Consider the following 22110-nt stretch of genomic DNA (forward strand, 5'->3'; position numbering starts at 1 on the left):
TGTGACCCCATGGACTGCAGCATCAGGCTTTCCTATCCATCACCAACTCCTGGAGCTTGCTCAAACTCATGTTCATCTCTAGTCGGTGATGTCATCCAGCCATCTCATCCTCTGTCATCCCCTTCTCCTCTGGCCTGCAGTATTTCCCAACATCAGGGTCTTTTCCAATGAGTCAGCTCTTCTCAACAGGTGGCCAAAGTATTGGAATTTCAGCTTCAGCATCAGTGCTTCCGATGAATATTCAGGACTGATTTCCTTTAGGATTGACTGGTTTGATGTCCTTGCAGTTCAAGGGACTCTCAAGTGTCTTCTCCAGCACCACAGTTCAAAAGCATCAATTCTTCAGTGCTCAGATTTCTTTAATGGTCCAACTCTTATATCCATACATGACTACTGGAAAAACCATAGCTCTGACTAGACTGACCTTTGTTGGCAAAGTAATGTTTCTGCTTTTTAATATGTTATTTAGGTTGGTCATAGCTTTTCTTCCAAGGAGCAAGTGTCTTTTAATTTCAGGGCTGCAGTAACCATCTGCAGTGATTTTGGAGCCCAAGAAAAAAAAGTTTGTCACTGTTTGCATTGTTTCCCCATCTAATTGCCATGAAGTGATGGGACCAGATGCCGTGATCTTTGTTTTTTTGAATGTTGAGTTTTAAGCCAACTCTTTCACTCTTTCACTTTCATCAAGAGCCTCTTCAGTTGCTCTTCACTTTCTTCCATTAAGGTGTTGTCATCTGCGTGTCTGAGGTTACTGATATTTCTCCCAGTAATCTTGATTCCAACTTGTGATTCATCCAACCTGGCATTTCGCATAATGTACTCTGCATATAAGTTAAATAAGCAGGGTGACAATATACAGCCTTGACGTACTCCTTTCCCAATTTGGAACCAGTCTGTTGTTTCCTGTCCAGTTCTAATTGTTGCTTCTTGACCTACACACAGATTTCCCAGGAGGTAGTTAAGGTGGTCTGGTATTCCCATCTCTTGAGAATTGTCCATAGTTTGTTGTGATCTACACAAAGACTTTGGTGTAATCAATAAAGCAGGAGTAGATGCTTTTCTGGAATTCTCTTGCTTTTTTGATGATCCAACAGATGTTGGCAATTTGATCTCTGGTTCCTCTCCCTTTTCTAAATCCATGATCTCTGGTTCCTCTGGCTTTTCTAAATACTATGAGATAGGGACTCAAATAATTCTACCTTCACTGTAAGATTGAACCAAAAGGAAACAAGCCCTTTGAAAATCTTGCAGCCCAGGTTGTGATCGTCTGTGTTCTCAAGAAATTTCAACCTTTATTCAGGGATTAACGGGTCAAAATTTGTAAAGTCCTGGATCCAGAGGGAAGTAACATGTGACTCTTTTCTGGAGAAGGGTAACTTCATTCCAGAATACAGAGACCACAGTCATAGTGACATATTCAGTTTCAAAAAAGAGACCCACAGAGAGGTTCCAAAGAGAAAAACAAGTACAAACATTAAAAGTGGAATTTTGATGCCAGTGGCTAAACACTTTTATTTCTTGAATTCCCTTCTGCCCTCGTTTTTCCAGTGGTCATGTATGGATGTGAGAGTTGGACTGTGAAGAAAGCTGAGCACCGAAGAATTGATGCTTTTGAACTGTGGTGTTGGAGAAGACTCTTGAGAGTCCCTTGGACTGAAAGGAGATCCAACCAGTCCATCCTGAAGGAGATCAAGCCTGGGTGTTCATTGGAAGGACTGATGCTGAAGCTGAAACTCCAATATTTTGGCCACCTCATGCGAAGAGCTCACTCATTGGGAAAGACCCTGATGCTGTAAGGGATTGGGGGCAGGAGGAAAAGGGGACGACCGAGGATGAGATGGCTGGATGGCATCACTGACTCGAAGGACATGAGTTTGGGTAAACTCCGAGAGTTGGTGATGGACAGGGAGGCCTGGAGTGCTGCGATTCATGGGGTCGCAAAGAATCGGACACAACTGAGTGACTGAACTGAACTGAACTGAACTGAATCCTTAATTAAATTATTTTTAATGTCATTTCTAACTCATTTAGGTTCTGGAATTTTCATTTGACTCCTGAATTATTTCTATGCTGTGGGGATTCTTTACATTTTTCTCTCTACTTGAACACACTGATCATTTTTATTTTTAATTTCTTATCTGATATCATCAGTATCTGAAGTATCAATCGGTCAGTTTTTATTACTTGACTTGTCCATTAATGCTTTGTCATTTAGTCTATTTTTTTTAGGATGCTTCACAATTTTTTATTAAATGCCAGCCATGTACATAAGAGACCTGGGTTCGACCCCTGGGTTGGGAAGACTGCCTGGAGGAGGGCACAGCAACCCACTCCAGAATCCCATGGACAGAGGAGCCTAGGGGGTTACAGTCCACAGCAAAGAACAGGACACAACTGAAGTGACTTAGCACATGCACAGGTAAATAAAAACAGTATAGATTATGAATGATAATGATATTTTTCTACAAAAAGAGGTGTTTGTTTGCTTTCTAGCAGGCATGTAGAATATAAAAAGTCCCTTGAGTTTGCCTTCTCAATTGTTTTACAAATTCTGTTCAACTTGGATAATAATTTTTGGTAGGACGTTTTATGTGACACAAGCCACAGTTTTGTGGTCAGAACAGGGAGATCGCCCTTCTTTGATTACACAACACCTACCGAGCACATACATATTTAAAAGCTAATGGTCAAACAATGCATTCCCAACAGAACATTTATTAGGAAACAGTATCACGCATATAGGAAGCATAGCAGTTGCTTAGCTCTCCTCTCCTTTTTCATGATATGGGGTTATGCACAGTAAGTAGGAAGGTCTGCATGTCAGATTCCAGAAAGGAGATTCTGATGCTGCAAGTGGGTTTTAGGTGCCTGACTAGGAACTTAGCACCTCCTTGCTAGTGTGTTCAAGGGCTGAACTCTAGGTGGTTTGGTCACACCACTATCGCATGGGAAAGCCTCACTTCTCCCACATTCTGCTGCCTAAGCATTTAACCACAGAAACCACCTGACCCCATCCTCATGTCTGTAACTGCAGGATGTGTTAAAACCTATCACCTGAACTGTGACGCAACGAATCAAACGGTTGTCTTAAGCACTGCAGCCAGGTTATTTTGGAGAGTTACAGGACCTACCCTGAAGCTTCAATTCAGTTCTGCTCAGTCGCTCAGTGGTGTCCGACTCTTTGCAACCCCATGAATAGCAGCACTCCAGACCTCCCTGTTCATCACCAACTCCATTGAGTCAGTGATGCCATCCAACCATCTCATCCTCTGTCGTCCCCTTTTCCTCCTGCCCCCAACCCCTCCCAGCATCAGAGTCTTTTCCAATGAGTCAACTCTTCGCATGAGGTGGCCAAAGTACTAGAGTTTCAGCTTTAGCATCATGTCTTCCAAAGAACACCCAGGGCTGATTTCCTTTAGAATGGACTGGCTGGATCTCCTTGCAGTCCAAGGGACTCTCAAGAATCTTCTTCAACATCTCAGTTCAAAAGCATCAGTTCTTCAGCACTCAGCTTTCTTCACAGTCCAACTTTCACAACCGTGCATGACCACTGGAAAAACCATAGCCTTGACTAGACAGATCTTTGTTGGCAAAGTAATGTCTCTGCTTTGTCAGCATCCATTAATTCCTTCAGGTCTTGACGGCAAGCTTGATGGCAAGTGGCGGAAGTTTATCCCACTGCAACTGAGCAAACACGTCAACATGTAAGGGCTGTAAGGCTGGGTCCCTGGAACAGAGCCCCTGGAAGGGAAGAAACAGTGACACTCTGAGGACAGGGTGGGAAGTCGATCACTTCTGCTTTTACAACTAAATAGAGCTGCATCATCACAAATTCATAACTTTGCTTAAACCTATCAGAGCTCTGAGGTTATAGGGTAGTCATCTAAGCTGAAATCTGAAAAAGACAGGTACTTTCAAAGAAAGATAGGACATGCAATCTTTTCACCTGGGGAAAATACTCAATTCATAGAAGCTGTTATAAAGAATTCAACCAAAATGTTTAACAAGTTGCTAAAGGCAGACTGTGGTTTTGCTTGAGTGCACAGACACCCTGAGCACTGGGGATACAAAGGTAAATCACAGATACCTGAAGGTACTTTACAAACTGCACCAGATGCTGTAAGTTTGAAAGCAGGTCACAACATATTGGCAAATTTCCCTTATGTTTCAGGTCTGGGGAGATGAAGAACAGTCACTGTTGAAAAGACACAAAGCCTGAAATTTCTCCCCTAGGGAACAAGAGCCTTATGCCAGTGAAGGCAAAATAGCAAGCTCTCCTTCTCAGGCTCAAGAGAAGCTCATTACAGCTGAAAATGACAGAGAGGGGAACAGCCTGATAGTGTTAACCATGACTGCTAGAATTTCTCTGCTAAATGAACCTCCAGATATCCACAGTGGTGATTTGCTTGACATGTCTCCTGTTTCAATTCTCTTGTTCCTTTCTCTCACTTTCAAAATAAACTGCCTGCACTAGAGTTCTCCACATCTGCTTATCAGCATTTCATGTCCTCTTTTTCTACTTCCGCTTTCTCTAGTTTCTTTCCACCTTGAAAGAAACAGCAATCTGTCTTCTCTTTGTTCCCTGCTCCTTTCCTGTTCTCAGTCCTTGGGCTGCATCACAACCTAACGTTCACGGAGAAATATAAACAGAGAATCGAGGAAAACCCCCAACCAAGCCCTGGAACACCTAACAATTTAAAAGATTTAAAAAATGTTGTGATCTAAGTAGAGTTGTCAGGTAAAATACATCTTGTATTTTGAATTAACTGAATAAGATACCTGAATATCTTATTCAGTTAAATTGTAAATTTAGCTTAAAAATAATATGTTTTTCAAGTAAGTATACCTTATGCAATATTTCTATTTATTTTAATATGTATTGTTGACCTGAAATTCAAATTCAAGTGGAAAATCTAGGTTTTAATTTGCTAAATCTGGTCAGTCTGCACATAATTGCATTGGAAAGGGTCAGCTAGAAAAATGAAGGCAAATTTGTATAGGCAGAAAATTTTATTTTAAACGGAAGAAAGCTGTTTCCTGACCACCCCTCCAGCCACATATCTGTCATTGTATCTATTTGCAATATTCATTACAAACCTCATGTTTTAACCTTTTCTTCTTTGTATGTGAAACTTTTAAACACTCCTTCTGAAGTGCGTGTATGCGTGTCACTTCAGTCCTGTCCGATTCTTTATGACCCCATGGACTGTAAGCCCACCATGTAAAATTGTCTCAGATTTGAGATTTTTGGGGGACTATATAAAGAAGCCAAAACTGGATCACAGTGGCTTTTCCTGGCTCTGCCTTGAGTAGTTACCCGGTGAGAGGTAAGGAGCCAATCAGATGTGAAATTCTCAGAGTTGTCACTGTGCTCCAGCCAATCCCAGGCTGCTGATCCACCGCCCCTGCAGCTAGGGTAGCGGTTGGTAATTGCCTGACAGCCGTTACTACCCAGGTTCATGAAAACATAAAAGAAAAGGACACATGATATGCGCTAGCCAAGGGGGCATCTGCCTGAAGTCCAGTCCCGAGACTGAGTGGAGGATGCTAGATTTCTGCATTGTTTCCAGCTGAATCTTTCTTCCGCCCGCTTCCCAGAGAAAACTGGCTTCTTGCTTTCCTGCAGTGAGGATCAGATATAATTATCAGTTCATCCCCAGGATTATTCCACCCGCTATGACTGTCAAAGAGCCTACTCCAAGAGCGTCTGAGATGGAGAGTGAAAGGATTGAGAATAGGAAGGTTGTGGAGCAGAGGATCAAAAGGCCAGGTAAGAGGGAAGACAGAAGTTGTCCTCGGATACAGGAACTGAGCATCCTTTCTTGATCCCACCTTGCATCCTCAGAATTTTGGTTTATATCATATGTAATCTGACCCTTAAGTAGAAACAATCTTCTTTACAAAGAAAGCAAAGACGTCAGAGAAATTGTGGATCTACCCTTCTCCACCAGATTAACCCCCATCTCTTGGAAGAGGCAGTATTTCATTAAAAAGCACCAGGAGAAACTTGTTTTTCTTGTCTGGAGTCCAGATAGAAGATTGAGTAACATAATTCTCAGAAATGACACCAAAAAGTAGAGCCAAAGCACTTTTGAGACTACTGCTGCTGCAAATTAGATATTTGTGCCTTTCCTCATTTTCCTAAGTGTTAATTACTGGGTTGTGAGCTATAGCATGTAGAGACGATAGAGGGGAAAACTTATTTGGGCCTTTTGTTTCTTTACTTGTTCGCTTTTCTTTACAAGATAAACAGTGACATGTTTTCCACAGGTATAGTAACAAAGAAAATGCTAATCATGTCAAGTATGATTTGTGGAGGTATCGCCTTTCTTCTTTGGGCAGTGTTAGGATTTCCTCAAAAATGTGAGTAAGCAATTGCTGCTAAAAATATATTGATTGTAATACTGATTTGGTTATACCAGTGACTAGCTTTTCCTTCCCCTTCACTGAACAAATGGACTCAGAAAATATTCTCCCTACCAGAGCCATCTAGTTTTTCTTCAAAATTATTTACTCTGCTTTGTCTTCTAGAATGAACATTCTTTTAATAAATATCTCTTGAACTTCAGGCATATGATGATACCAAAATGAAAAAAAAAAAAAAGTAGATTTTTCTGCCCTGGAAGGAATTCATTATTAACTGAAGAAAAAAGCATGTAAAGATGATAAGAAAAAAGTGTCAGTTGCTCTGTCGTATCTGACTCTTACAACCCTATGGACTGTAGCCGCCCAGGTTCCTCTATCCATGGGATTTTCTAGGGAAGAATACTGGAGTGGGTTGCCATTTCCTTCTCCAGGGGATCTTCCTGACCCAGGGATCGAACCTGGTTCTCCTGCATTGGCAGGCAGATTCTTTACTGCCTGAGCCATGATAAAATAACTACTAAGTAGAAGCACATTCAGTTTGAAGCAGAGTTGGGCTTCCCTGATAGCTCAGTTGGTAAAGAATCCTCCTGCAATGCAGGAGACCCCAGTTCAATTCCTGAGTCAGGAAGATCTGCTGGAGAAGGGATAGACTACCCACTCCAATATTCTGGCCTAGAGAATTCCATTGACTCTATAGTCCACGGGGTTGCAAAGAGTCAGACACTACTGAGTGATTTTCACTTCACTTCGCTAGTAGTCAAGTGAGACTTTGTGATGGGAGGAGTGTTTGTGCTGAATCAGGAGATCAAGTAGGCATTTATCAGTGAGCTTGCCTTTGAGGAGAAAAAAAACATAAGCATCAGGGAATCATACCAGGTGCAATTAGGATAGTTAAAAATAAATGGGTTGGGGTCTAGCAATTATATTACATTCCCCTAGTGCATCCTAAAGGAGATCAGTCCTGGGTGTTCATTGGAAGGACTAATGCTGAAGCTGAAACTCCAGTACTTTGGCCACCTCATGCGAAGAGTTGACTCATTGGAAAAGACCCTAATGCTGGGAGGGATTGGGGGAAGGAGGACAAGGGGATGACAGAGGATGAGATGGCTGGATGGCATCACCGACTCGATGGACATGAGTTTGAGTGAACTCCGGGAGTTGGTGATGGACAGGGAGACCTGGCGTGCTGCAATTCATGGGGTAGCAAAGAGTCAGACACAACTGAGCTACTGAACTGAACTGAGTGCATTAATTCTCTTACTTCCATAGATGATTATTTTATACTTTATCCTTTCTCTCCAAACCTTTAGGGAGTTTTTCCACATCTTCACTGTCAAGTCTATGTATTTGCTTGCAATCTTACAGTTTAGTTCAGTTCAGTCGCTCAGTCATATCTGACTCCTTATGACCCCATGGACTGCAGCATACCAGGCCTCTCTGTCCATCACCAACTCCTAGAGCTTACTCAAATTGTGTCCATCGAGTCAGTGATGCCATCCAACTGTCTCATCTTCTGTCGTCCCCTTCTCTTCCCACCTTCAATCTTCCCCAGCATCAGGGTCTTTTTCAAGGAGTCCGTTCTTCGCATCAGGTGGCCAAAATATTGGAGCTTCAGCTTCAGCATCAGTCCTTCCAATGAATATTCAGGACTGATTCCTTTAGGATTGACTGGTTGGAGCTCCTTGCAATCCAAGGGACTCTCAAGAGTCTTCTCCAACACCACAGTTCAAAAGCATCAATTCTTCGGTGCTCAGCCTTCTTTATGGCCCAACTCACATCCATATGTGACCACTGGAAAAACTATAGCTTTGACTAGACAGAACTTTGCTGGCAAAGTAATATCTCTGCTTTTTAATATGCTGTCTAGGTTGGTCATAACTTTTCTTCCAAGGAGCAAGTGTCTTTTAATTTCCCCTTTACTTTAATGCATTTTATGACAAACTAGTATAGCTTACTCGGAGAAGGCAATGGCACCCCACTCCAGTACTCCTGCCTGGAAAATCCCATGGATGGAGGAGCCTGAAAGGCTGCAGTGCATGGGGTCGCTGAGGGTCAGACACGACTGAACGACTTCACTTTCACTTTTCACTTTCATGCATTGGAGAAGGAAATGGCAACCCACTCCAGTATTCTTGCCTGGAGAATCCCAGGGACAGGGGAGCCTGGTGGGCTGCTGTCTATTGGGTTGCACAGAGTAGGACATGACTGAAGTGACTTAGCAGCAGTAGCAGCAGCAGTATAGTTTACTAGACATGTAAGTCCCATTAAGGAGAAGGATTTTTGTATCTTATTTATAGAGTTGTACTTCTAAAGCTACAAAAGTTTATCTGTCACATGGTGGAAGCTCAAATGATAATTGTTGAATGAATGAACAAATTAGTGAGTGAATCAGAAAACATGGCTTTCTGGTGACCCAAGTTCTGAGCCAAATACTTGATTTTTGAACAAGATGTTTATTTGAACTTGACATTTTAAAATCATTTTGAAATTAATATTGGTGACCTGAGTTTTTCCACTTGACTTTTATACCAGGACTCATATGTATAGTCCCACACTACTGGTTTATTACACAGTTTGAGGGTCTTCAAATTCAGAGTATTGAGTGTGAGCCAGTCATTTCTTTCAGCTGGGGTTAGAGGTGCCCTTTTTATTAAACCTAGTTTCTCTGAAGGTTGTTTCACTTTCATGAGTAATTTTATCTACCTAGTGCCAGTAAGTTGGAGAGTAAAAAGTGGATGTTAGTAAGATTTCAACATTTTTTCCTCTCCATTGTTTTGAGTTTAAGGGTAAAGGAACAATTTTAATGAGAGGTGCTGTTTTTGAAAGACAATCTAGTCTCAATTAATTCAGCAATAGGGAGCCAAGTCTCTGGGATTAACAACAGGGAGAAATACCTTATTTATCATGAGATATGTCCCAGCCATCACAGTAAATTACAGGGAAGAAAACTGGTAAATAAAGAAAATACCAGTAGTATGAAAAAAAAAATGGGAGGAAAGATGTCTAAAGAAGATTGAGTTTCTAAAAGTTTGTTTATTATTACCATTTTAAAGTATGCATAGATCTGCATTCTTCAGTGATGATTTGTTTTATGCTCTGTTCTTGACCTTTAACTTTCCTGAATTATATCAGTTAAATCATTTCAATTGAACATGAAAATAACATATTTTCTCAGTCTGAAACATATGAGAATCTTTTACAGTGAAGATGAAAATCTTTTATTTTCTTACACTTTCTTCATTTTCCCCCCTCAATTACTGTGTTAATTTTAGCTAAAAATCCAGTGATCTTCAACAACAAGACATGCTCTGAGGATGCAATTATATGCCCACAAAGCTGGAACCAAATCAATAATAATTGCTTCTTTCAATCTGAACGTGAAAAAACTTGGATGGATGGCCAGACAAAATGCACGGCTCACTCTGGATCTCTGGCCATATTCAACTCCAAGAATGAAGTGGTTAGATGTCTCCTTCACAGTATATATTCCATTTAATTTACTGAGTAGCTACTCTGTAACAGGTATACTTCAAGGGTGTGATAGATCAGTCAATGAGACAGTCAAAGATCTTTGTCTTTATAGAGGTTAAATCACATAGGAAGAGACAAGGAATAAAAAATAATCATAATAAACATAAATTATATAGTATGTTGCAAGTTAGTAACTTTTATGCAAAAAATTGTAAGTTGAGAGGATTTTATGAGTGTTTTCAGTGGGTAAACTGCAAGTAAGATAATCAACTCACTGATAACACTTGAGGAAAATTTAATGTACATAGGGGAGTTAGTTGGTCAAGGGAATATCTGGGAGACAAACTTCCCAGAAAAGGAAATAGTGAGAATATGAATCTTAAGATAAGACTTGCCTGGAAAATTCAATGAACAGAAAAGAAGCAGCCGGTCAATGTACCCAACATGAGAATGTGAGTGAGGGATAGGGATCATCTAGGTCTTGTAGGCTTTTTTAAACTAGAATTAGGAGATATTGCAGAAAATGAAAAATAAAGAGTATGACATAATTTGACTTAAGTTTTAAAACAGTCATTTTCTTTTAAATGTAATGTGCCCATGAATTACAAATATAAAAGCAGAGTGTATGTTATTAGGCTGTTGCAAATAACTCTAGCAAGAGGGTAGTGGGCTCAAAATGACCATAGCATTGGAGGGAATAAGAATGAGAAAACTAGGAGAGCACTCTGTATTTTGTGAAAGGAATCTCTGATGCCCTATCTGGGACCCTCTTGCTATTGGATTGGACTGAAAATGGACAGCAAAAGCAAACTCTGGATATGGACAAATGGAGATGTATTCAGCAACTGGTAAGCATTAATAGCATGTATTTGTTCATAAATGTGTTAAGGATGGTAAGAACTCTGAATCTATAATTGTTCTTGTTTGTTTAGTTGTGCCTGACTCTTTTGCAACCCCAATGCAGTCTGCCAGGCTCCTCTGCCCATGGGATTTCCCAGGCAAGAATATTGGAGGGGGTCACCATTTCCTTCTCCAGGGGATCTTTCCAACCCAGGGATCAAACCTGGATTTCCTGCATTACAGACAGATTCTTTACTGCTGAGTCACCAGGGAAGCAGAAATCTATGATTAGCCACCTCCATATTTTCCTCCACACCATCTCCCAAAAAGGACCCTCAACAAATTAAATGCCAAAGAGAAGCTTCAGACAAATATATGGTCTTGAGTGAAGGTCAGATACCAATATTTATTTCTACACATTGAGATGGACTATATCACTTGTGAGCCACAAAAAATTTCTTTTATTCTAGATGAAATGAAAATCCAGCGTGTAAGAACCTTGTCTTATTCTCAGGGCTTTGCCTTTGGTTTGTTTGTTTACTATTGCTTTGAATTCTCATTGACATGGGAATCTTAGAAAGATTACTCAAACCTACACTTACTACACCCACTGGTGGCCTGAAATGGAAGAAAATTAAGTGATAAAGGCAAAATGTTTGCTTCCATTGACCATTGAAAATCTAGACTTTCTCTGTGTTCCTAAGCTTGAAGAACTGATTGTACCTGTAGGCTTCTGTTCTTGAAATATTTAAGATTTTCTCCAACTTCATGGAGGAGAAAGGAATTGGAAGGATACTGATTTCCCCATAGACAGGGGGCACTAGCTACAATTTACTGAGCACCTATTAAAGACAGATGCTGTCTCAATCCAGTGGCATTTGGTGCTAGACATGATAGAATGTGTATGACATAACAGAGAAACAGGAGTTGCTAAATTTAGAGACATTTCTGTCATCACTGTGTTTATATCCAATTTGGGGTGAAAATACACATGCAATGATTTGAGCCCAATAATATAGCCAATCATTATGTTTTCAACTTTGAAAAATATATGACAAAGTATAACATAAACTTTCTGACTACCAAACTTAACAATTATGGAATTTTCTTGAGAGAAGATATCGTATATTATATATAGCTCCACTTTGAAAAAAAGATGAGAGAGAAGTAAAACTAAGTTGGTTAAAATTGGTGCAATAGTTTGCTAAGGCTACTGTAATAAATACCACAGACGTGGTGGCTTAAATAATAGTTGTGGAGACTAGAAGTCTCAGATAAAGGTTTGGCAGGGTTGATTTCTTCTGAGGCCTCTCTCCTGAGCCATCTTCTCCTCTGTGTCTTCGCATGGTCTTCTTCCCTGTGCACTTGCCTATCTGTGCCCAGATTTCTTCTTATGAGATCAGCCATACTGGAGTAGGGCCCCCTGTAAAGACCCCTTTTTAACTTAACCAACATTTTAAAACACTTAATCTCCTAAGATAATTGCATTCTGAGCTATGAGCAGTGAGATCCTCAATATATAAATTTGAAGAAGGGGGTACATAATTCAGCCTATGACAATTATTGAGCTCTCAACACCAAAGAATGCATAAGAAAAGAAACCACATACATTACGGAAACAGGCAGATAAAAATTTCAAGTTACACTAGAAGTTAGGAAGTGACACCAGTGTCACAAAGTAACTCCCCAATTGCTGAAAGCATTTTAATTAACAGAAATTATATACCAGGAATCATCATAACTCTCCATTCTATTTTGAACTCTCAATTTCCTTTCTTTATATATGACCCAAAATAGGTATTTAGTAAACCCTTTCAAGATATTTTATTTATAATTATTTATGTGTGTCATAACCTATCCAGCAAGAAATACCCACTTAACCATGACAGTAGTTGAAAGAGTAGATGAATGAACATCTATTTCAGCCTTAAGATTGTCCAATTTTTTTTTTAACAAGTGAAGGGTGGTCAATTTAATGTCAGTTATAATGTCTCCCTTTATATAATCTTTAAATGGCAAAAGAAATTTATTTGATCATTTTTATTCTGAAGTATATTGCTTCTCAAGTAGCTCAGTGGTAAAGAATCCACTTACCAGTGCAGGAAACACAGTAGACATGGGGTCGATCCCTCGATAGGGAAGATCCCTTGGAGAAGGAAATGAAAACCCACCCCAGTATTCCTGCCTGGAAAATCCATGGACAGGGTAGCCTGGCAGGCCTACAGTCCATGGAATTACAAAGAGACCATGACTTGGTGACTGAAAATGCACAATTCTGAAGTATAAAAGGAAGAATTCCATCCTTTATGAAATAATTTATAGTGTTTCAGTTCAGTTCTGTTCAGTCACTCAATTGTGTTTGACTCTTTGCAACCCCATGAACTGCAGCACGCCAGGCCTCCCTGTCCATCACCAACTCCCAGAGTCCACCCAAACCCGTGTCCATCGAGTTGGTGATGCCATCCAACCATCTCATCCTCTGTCATCCCCTTCTCCTCCTGCCCTCAATCTTTCCCAGCATCAGAGTCTTTTCAAATGAGTCAGCTCTTCGCATGAGGTGGCCAAACTATTGGAGTCTGAGCTTCAACATCAGTCCTTCCAATGAACACCCAGGACTGATCTCCTTTAGGATGGACTGGTTGGATCTCCTTGCAGTCCAAGGGACTTTCAAGAGTCTTCTCCAACACCACAGTCAAAAGCATCAATTCTTTGACGCTTAGCTTTCTTTATAGTCCAACTCTCACATCCATACATGACAACTGGAAAAACCATGACCTTGACTAGATGGACCTTTGTTATAGTGTTGACTACCCTCATAACAAGCTGGAATCAAGATTGCCGGGAGAAATATCAATAACCTCAGATATGCAGATGACACCACCCTTATGGCAGAAAGTGAAGAGGAACTAAAAAGACTCTTGATGAAAGTGAAAGAGGAGAGTGAAAAAGTTGGCTTAAAGTTCAACATTCAGAAAACTAAGATCATGGCATCTGGTCCCAGCATTTCATGGCAAATAGATGGGGGAATGGTGGAAACAGGGTCAGAGTTTATTTTTCTGGGCTCCAAAATCACTGCAGATGGTGATTGCAGCCATGAAATTAAAAGACTCTTACTCCTTGGAAGAAAAGTTATGACCAACCTAGATAGCATATTCAAAAGCAGAGACATTACTTTGCCAACAAAGGTCCATCTAGTCAAGGCTATGGTTTTTCCAGTAGTCATGTATGGATGTGAGAGTTGGACTGTGAAGAAAGCTGAGCACCGAAGAATTGATGCTTTTGAACTGTGGTATTGGAGAAGACTCTTGAGAGTCCCTTGGACTGCAGGGAGATCCAACCAGTCCATTCTGACGGAGATCAGTTCTGGGTGTTCTTTGGTAAGAATGATGCTAAAGGTGAAACTCCAGTCCTTTGGCCACCTCATGCGAAGAGTTGACTCATTGGAAAAGACTCTGATGCTGGGAGGGATTGGGGGCAGGAGGAAAAGGGGACGACAGATGATAAGATGGCTGGATGGCATCACCAACTTGATGGACATGAGTTTGAGTGAACTCTGGAAGTTGGTGATGGACAGGGATGCCTGGCATGCTGTGATTCATGGGGTCACAAAGAGTCAGACACGACTGAGCGACTGAACTGAACTGAACCCTCATAACCCTTTCTTCTCACTATCACAGGTAAAGTTTGGAGGTAACAATTGGATAAGAAAAGAAATGTGGCTTATTTCACTTCCTCTATTCCTTCCACATCCCACGTGTTGAAACATAGTCACCAGAGTTTGAACTGCATATTTTAGGTTATGCTTTACTGTTTCTCATGAAGTTCAGTCAATGAAGAGTACATCTTTTTGTTTTGTTCTAGGTTCAGTATTGACGGAAGTGGAGAATGTGCCTGCATGTTTCAGAAGGGCATAAGCAGTGGCAATTGTAGTGATGCAAGAAAGTACACATGCAGCAGAAAAGGGTTTTGTCCTTAGATAAAGAGTTTTTCCCATACAGAAAATAAAGTGATTAAAGAAAAACTTATCTTTTTATACTTTATAAATTCATGTTGTTGCATTTTCTTTTCCATCAGACATACTTTTTTTTTATAACAATTTTTTTCCTTTATTTTAATTTACAATACTGTATTGGTTTTGCCATACATTGACATGAATCAACCACGGGTGTACATGCGTTCCCAAACATGAACCCCCCTCCCACCTCCCTCCCCATAACATCTCTTTGGGTCATCACCGTGCACCAGCCCCAAGCATGCTGTATTCTGCGTCGGACATAGACTGGCGATTCGATTCTTACATGATAGTATACATGTTTCAATGCCATTCTCCCAAATCATCCCACCCTCTCCCTCTCCCTCTGAGTCTAAAAGTCCGTTATACACATCTGTGTCTTTTTTGCTGTCTTGCATACAGGGTCGTCATTGCCATCTTTCTAAATTCCATATATATGTGTTAGTATACTGTATTGGTGTTTTTCTTTCTGGCTTACTTCACTCTGTATAATCGGCTCCAGTTTCATCCATCTCATTAGAACTGATTAAAATGTATTCTTTTTAACGGCTGAGTAATACTCCATTGTGTATATGTACCACAGCTTTCTTATCCATTCATCTGCTGATGGACATCTAGGTTGTTTCCATGTCCTGGCTATTATAAACAGTGCTGCGATGAACATTGGGGTACATGTGTCTCTTTCAATTCTGGTTTCCTCGGTGTGTATGCCCAGAAGTGGGATTGCTGGGTCATAAGGCATTTCTATTTGCAATTTTTTAAGGAATCTCCACACTGTTCTCCAAAGTGGCTGTACTAGTTTGCATTCCCACCAACAGTGTAGGAGGGTTCCCTTTTCTCCACACCCTCTCCAGCATTTATTGCTTGCAGATTTTTGGATCGCAGCCATTCTGACTGGTGTGAAGTGGTACCTCATTGTGGTTTTGATTTGCATTTCTCTAATAATGAGTGATGTTGAGCATCTTTTCATGTGTTTGTTAGCCATCCGTATGTCTTCTTTGGAGAAATGTCTATTTAGTTCTTTGGCCCATTTTTTGATTGGGTCGTTTGTTTTTCTGGAATTGAGCTGCATATGTTGCTTGTATACTTTTGAGATTAGTTGTTTGTCAGTTGCTTCATTTGCTATTATTTTCTCTCATTCAGAAGGCTGTCTTTTCACCTTGCTTATAGTTTCCTTTGTTGTGCAGAAGCTTTTAATTTTAATTAGATCCCATTTGTTTATTTTTGCTTTTATTTCCAGTATTCTGGGAGGTGGATCACACAGGATCCTGCTGTGATTTATGTCGGAGAGTGTTTTGCCTATATTCTCCTCTAGGAGTTTTATAGTTTCTGATCTTACATTTAGATCTTTAATCCATTTTGAGTTTATTTTTGTGTATGGTGTTAGAAAGTGATCTAGTTTCATTCTTTTACAAGTGGTTGACCAGGTTTCCCAGCACCACTTGTTAAAGAGATTGTCTTTACTCCATTGTATATTCTTGCCTCCTTTGTCAAAGATAAGCTGTCCATATGTGTGTGGATTTATCTCTGGGCTTTCTATTTTGTTCCATTTATCTATATTTCTGTCTTTGTGCCAGTACCATACTGTTTTGATGACTGTGGCTTTGTAGTAGAGCCTGAAGTCAGGCAAGTTGATTCCTCCAGTTCCATTCTTCTTTCTCAAGGTTGCTTTGGCTATTCAAGGTTTTTTGTATTTCCATACAAATCTTGAAATTATTTGTTCTAGTTCTGTGAAAAGTATCCTGGTAGCTTAATAGGGATTGCGTTGAATTTGTAAATTGCTTTGGGTAGTATACTCATTTTCACTATATTGATTCTTCCAATCCATGAACATGGTATATTTCTCCATCTATTAGTGTCCTCTTTGATTTCTTTCACCAGTGTTTTATAGTTTTCTATGTATAGGTCTTTAGTTTCTTTAGGTAGATGTATTCCTAAGTATTTTATTCTTTTCGTTGCAATGGTGAATGGAATTGTTTCCTTAATTTCTTTTTCTACTTTCTCATTATTACTGTATAGGAATGCAAGGGATTTCTGTGTGTTGATTTTATATCCTGCAACTTTACTATATTCATTGATTAGCTCTAGTAATTTTCTTGTGGAGTCTTTAGGGTTTTCTATGTAGAGGATCATGTCATCTGCAAACAGTGAGAGTTTTACTTCTTCTTTTCCAATTTGGATTCCTTTTATTTCTTTTTCTGCTCTGATTGCTGTGGCCAAAACTTCCAAAACTATGTTGAATAGTAGCGGTGAAAGTGGGCACCCTTGTCTTGTTCCTGACTTTAGGGGAAATGCTTTCAATTTTTCACCATTGAGGATAATGTTTGCTGTGGGTTTGTCATATATAGCTTTGATTACGTTGAGGTATGTTCCTTCTATTCCTGCTTTCTGGAGAGTTTTTATCATAAATGGATGTTGAATTTTGTCAAAGGCTTTCTCTGCATCTATTGAGATAATCATATGGCTTTTATTTTTCAATTTGTTAATGTGGTGAATTACATTGATTGATTTGTGGATATTGAAGAATCCTTGCATCCCTGGGATAAAGCCCACTTGGTCATGGTGTATGATCTTTTTAATGTGTTGTTGGATTCTGATTGCTAGAATTTTGTTGAGGATTTTTGCATCTATGTTCATCAGTGATATTGGCCTGTAGTTTTCTTTTTTTGTAGTATATTTGTCAGGTTTTGTATTAGGGTGATGGTGGCCTCATAGAATGAGTTTGGAAGTTTACCTTCCTCTGCAATTTTCTGGAAGAGTTTGAGGAGGATAGGTGTTAGCTCTTCTCAAAATTTTTGGTAGAATTCAGCTGTGAAGCCTTCTGGACCTGGGCTTTTGTTTGCTGGAAGATTTCTGATTACAGTTTCAATTTCTGTGCTTGTGATGGGTCTGTTAAGATTTTCTATTTCTTCCTGGTTCAGTTTTGGAAAATTGTACTTTTCTAAGAATTTGTCCATTTCTTCCACGTTGTCTATTTTATTGGCATATAACTGCTGATAGTGGTCTCTTATGATCCTTTGTATTTCTGTTTTGTCTGTTGTAATCTCTCCATTTTCATTTCTAATTTTATTGATTTGATTTTTCTCTCTTTGCTTCTTGATGAGTCTGGCTAATGGTTTGTCAATTTTATTTATCCTTTCGAAGAACCAGCTTTTGGCTTTGTTGATTTTTGCTATGGTCTCTTTTGTTTCTTTTGCATTTATTTCTGCCCTATTTTTAAGATTTCTTTCCTTCTACTAACTCTGGGGTTCCCCAATTCTTCCTTTTCTAGTAGACATACTTTTTTTTAAAGTTCACTGATGAAATATTCAATCATTCTCATCTTCATTTAAATATTTATCTGAGAAGACAAGAGTCAAGGTGGTGGATTAGTAGAGTGTGGAGTTTGCCTCTCCCCACAAATGCATCAAGAGTAGAACTACAGGGACTACCCTGGTAGTCCAGTGACTAAGACTTTGCACTCCCAATTCAGTGGGTCCAGGTTCAGTACCTGGTCAGGAAACTGGACCCCACATGCAGCCAAATATGTATATTTAAAGCAGTACATTTATAAATGGAGTAATTTTCGAAGAGCAACTGTTGAACACTATTAGAGGAATTTGGACACCTAAAAAGACAAGAAAAAGTCCTCACACAACTGGGTTGGACAAAAGAAAGGCAGAAAAAGAAGAGGAAATAGGAAGGGACCAGGACCCCACGGAATATTTGAAAAGAGGAAACCAACTTGTAATCTACACATGAACCACCTCTGAAATGTCCAGTTCAACACATTTTATTAAATTTTATTAGATGATGTCACATTTTTGGTGGAAATATAAATTGGTATAATCTCTTTGGAAAGCAATGTAGCCAGATCCATCACAATTTCCATGCATAGTCTTTGACTCCACTTACAAGATTTAGTCCTCTGGATACACTTGAAGATGTATCTAAAGATAAATGTAAATGGATTTGTACTTAGAAGACTGAGAAACAACCATAGTATCTAAAGGAGCAAACTAGATTTGTTTTACCCATACAGAATACCTTATATTCATATAATTCTTAAAAAGGAGTTATATGAAAATCTTTTAAGATTTATTGTTAAAAAAGAAGGTGCAGAATAATATACATTATATGTTAATATTTGTACAAAAATATAAACACCTGTATGTGAACATATGTGTATAAATTTATGTGTGTGTGTTAATCTCTCATTGTGTCCAACTCTTTGAACCCCATGGACTATAGCCTGCCAGGCTCCTCTGTCCATGGGATTTTCCAGGCAAGAATACTAGAGTCGGTTGCCATTCCTTTCTTCAGGGGACCTTCCTGATCCAGGGATTTAATCCAGGTCTCCCGCACTGCAGGCAGATTCTTTATTGTCTGAACCACCAGGGAATCTCATGTGTGTGTGTGTGTGTGTGTGTGTGTGTGTGTGTGTGTGTGTATGACATCTGAGTATATATATCTTCCTCTGACATTTACTAAGTCTGAGGCCAGAGAACAAACTGAGGTTCACATATCCTATGTTTAAATATGCACATTTATAATTCAAGCTCTATGCTCTATCCTCCTATCTGGACAAAAATAACTTCAGAACCACATAATTGAAAAATATGTAAAAACAGCATAGGAGTGATTTCTCACATTTTCTTTGATTAAACAGAAACTCAAGATATACTTCTCAGAGAGAACAAAAAATAGACATTAAATGTGCTATTTAAATTTTACAAGTGACCACTGAATACACACACATACAAAAGTATGTGTGTGTGTGTGTTTAGATAAGAATCAAATAAGAAGAAGTAGGGCTGCTATTTTCCTCAGGATTTTTATTGATAATCCTCAGTTATCAGTAAGAAATTTAAAAGATAGTATCTATAAAAAATAATATAAGTATATTTTTGATAGTTTCTTTTGGAACCACCAGAAAAACCACAAACAGTAATATAACTTCATCCTTTTATTTCTTAGTAAGAAGATTTATTTTAAACACCTTTTATTTCATTAACAAATATTTTGAAAAAAAAATTTTTTTTACTTTATTTTACTTTACAATACTGTATTGGTTTTGCCATACATCAACATGAATCCGCCACGGGTGTACATGAGTTCCCAATCCTGAACCCCCCTCCCACCTCTCTCTCCATATCATCTCTCTGGGTCATCCCAGTGCACCAGCCCCAAGCAACCTGTGTCCTGCATCGAACCTAGACTGACGATTCACTTCTTATATGATATTATACACGTTTCAATGCCGTTCTCCCAAATCATCCCACCCTCTCCCTCTCCCACAGAGTCCAAAAGACTGTTCTATGCATCTGTGTCTCTTTTGCTTCTCACATACAAGGTTATCATTTCCATTTTTCTAAATTCCATATATATGTGTTAGTATACTGTATTGGTGTTTTTCTTTCTGGCTTACTTCACTCTGTATAATCGGCTCCAGTTTCATCCACCTCATTAGAACTGATTGAAGGCAAAACAAAACATCAGTCTTTTAGATACCTTATAAGTAAACAGCAGTCTTTCTGTTGGTGCATTTTGTATTGTGAAAGGTTGGAAGTTGCCATTCCAACATAAGCCAACCCAGAGAGTATGGCATGGGATTATTCACTAATAATAAAGTACAAAGCAGAAACCCTCAAGGTCAACCAGAAGACCCCAAAATAGGCTGCTGCTGCTGTTGCTGCTGCTGCTGCTGCTGCTAAGTCACTTCAGTTGTATCCGACTCTGTGCGACCCCATAGACGGCAGCCCACCAGGCTTCCCTGTCCCTGGGATTCTCCAGGCAAGAATACTGGAGTGGGTTGCCATTTCCTTCTCCAATGTGTGAAAGTGAAAAGTGAAAGGGAAGTTGCTCAGTCATGTCCGACTCTTTGCGACCCAATGGACTGCAGCCCACCAGGCTCCTCTGTCCATGGAATTTTCCAGGCAAGAGCACTGGAGTAGGGTGCCATTGCCTTCTAAATATATTTAAATTCTCTAGCAGATAGAAGATAAAGAAAACTACATGTGTGAAATATTGAAGAAAAATAATGTAGCTCTAAAGAAGCTTGGATTTAGGTGTGGAATCAATGCTCACTGAGAATCTGTAATGTAGAAAACAGCCTCACCATCTTTGTTTCTGGATATCCCATGACCATAGTCCCCAGGTGGAAAAGTAGTCACTAGTTTAATGTCACCCCAGAAACTGAAGTGGGTAATATAATTTGTATTTTTAAAGTATGACCAGGTAATCACAGCATTCTGACAAGTTACCAGGCCCTAGTAGTATTGATACATATGAGTATTTTGTTGCCTCTGTCAGGTTTAAGGAAAACAACATTGGTGATTGCAAGACAAAATGTGGGGTGCTTTAATACAAGTGCTCAACCACCAGGATCTAATGCCCTGTGATGTGAAGTGGAGCTGATGTAGTAACAATAGGCATAAAAGTACACAATACATGTAATGTTCTTGAATCATCTCGAAACCAATCCCAGCCCTCCACCCCCATTCATGAAAAAATTGTCTTCCAGGAAACCTGTCCCTGTTGCCATGTAAGTAAGACTGTGAGGGACACATAAGGGGAATTCAGTAAAGTTGCTCAGTCGTGTCCGACTCTTTGTGACCCCATGAACCAAGCACTGCAGGCCTCCCTGTCCATCACCAACTCCTGGAGTCCACCCAAACCCATGTCCATTGAGTCTGTGATGCAATCCAACTATCTCATCCTCTGTTGTCCCCTTCTCCTCCTGCCCTCAATCTTTCCCAGCATCAGGGTCTTTTCAAATGAGTCAGCTCTTTGCATCAGGTGGCCAAAGTATTGAAGTTTCAGCTTCAGCATCAGTCCTTCCAATGAACACCCAGGCCTTATCTCCTTCAAGATGGACTGGTTGGATCTCCTTACAGTCCAAGGGACTCTCCAATGCCACAGTTCAAAAACATCAATTCTTCAGCGCTCAGCTTTCTTTATATTTGAACTCTAACATCCATACATGACTACTGGAAAAACCAGAGCCTTGACTAGATGGACTTTTGTTGACAAAGTAATGTCTCTGTTGTTTAATATGCTGTCCAGGTTGGTCATAACTTTCCTTCCAAGGAGTAAGTGTCTTTTAATTTCATGGCTGCAATCATCATCTGCAGTGATTTTGGAGCTCAGAAAAATAGAGTCAGCCAATGTTTCTGCTATTTCCCCATCTATTTGCCATGAAGTGATGGGACCAGATGGTGATTGCAGCCATGAGATTAAAAGACGCTTACTCCTTGGAAGAAAAGTTATGAGCAACCTAGATAGCATATTCAAAAGCAGAGACATTACTTTGCCAACTAAGGTCTGTCTAGTCAAGGCTATGGTTTTTCCAGTAGTCATGTATGGATGTGAGAGTTGGACTGTGAAGAAGGCTGAGCACTGAAGAATTGATGCTTTTGAACTGTGGTGTTGGAGAAGACTCT

At 39.7% G+C, this 22110-nt stretch overlaps 1 protein-coding gene across 1 annotated transcript; it reads left to right on the forward strand.

Moving 5' to 3' along the window:
• On the forward strand, window positions 5454–14692 carry LOC102188293 (C-type lectin domain family 2 member F-like). The gene is made up of 5 exons (XM_005680859.1): window positions 5454–5770; window positions 6271–6363; window positions 9639–9826; window positions 10579–10685; window positions 14539–14692. The coding sequence occupies exons 1-5, from the start codon at window positions 5677–5679 to the stop codon at window positions 14651–14653; spliced, it is 597 nt and encodes a 198-aa protein (XP_005680916.1). The 5' UTR covers window positions 5454–5676; the 3' UTR covers window positions 14654–14692.

This window comes from Capra hircus, chromosome 5, assembly GCF_001704415.2.
Source record: "Capra hircus breed San Clemente chromosome 5, ASM170441v1, whole genome shotgun sequence".
NCBI classification, from domain to species: domain Eukaryota; kingdom Metazoa; phylum Chordata; class Mammalia; order Artiodactyla; family Bovidae; genus Capra; species Capra hircus.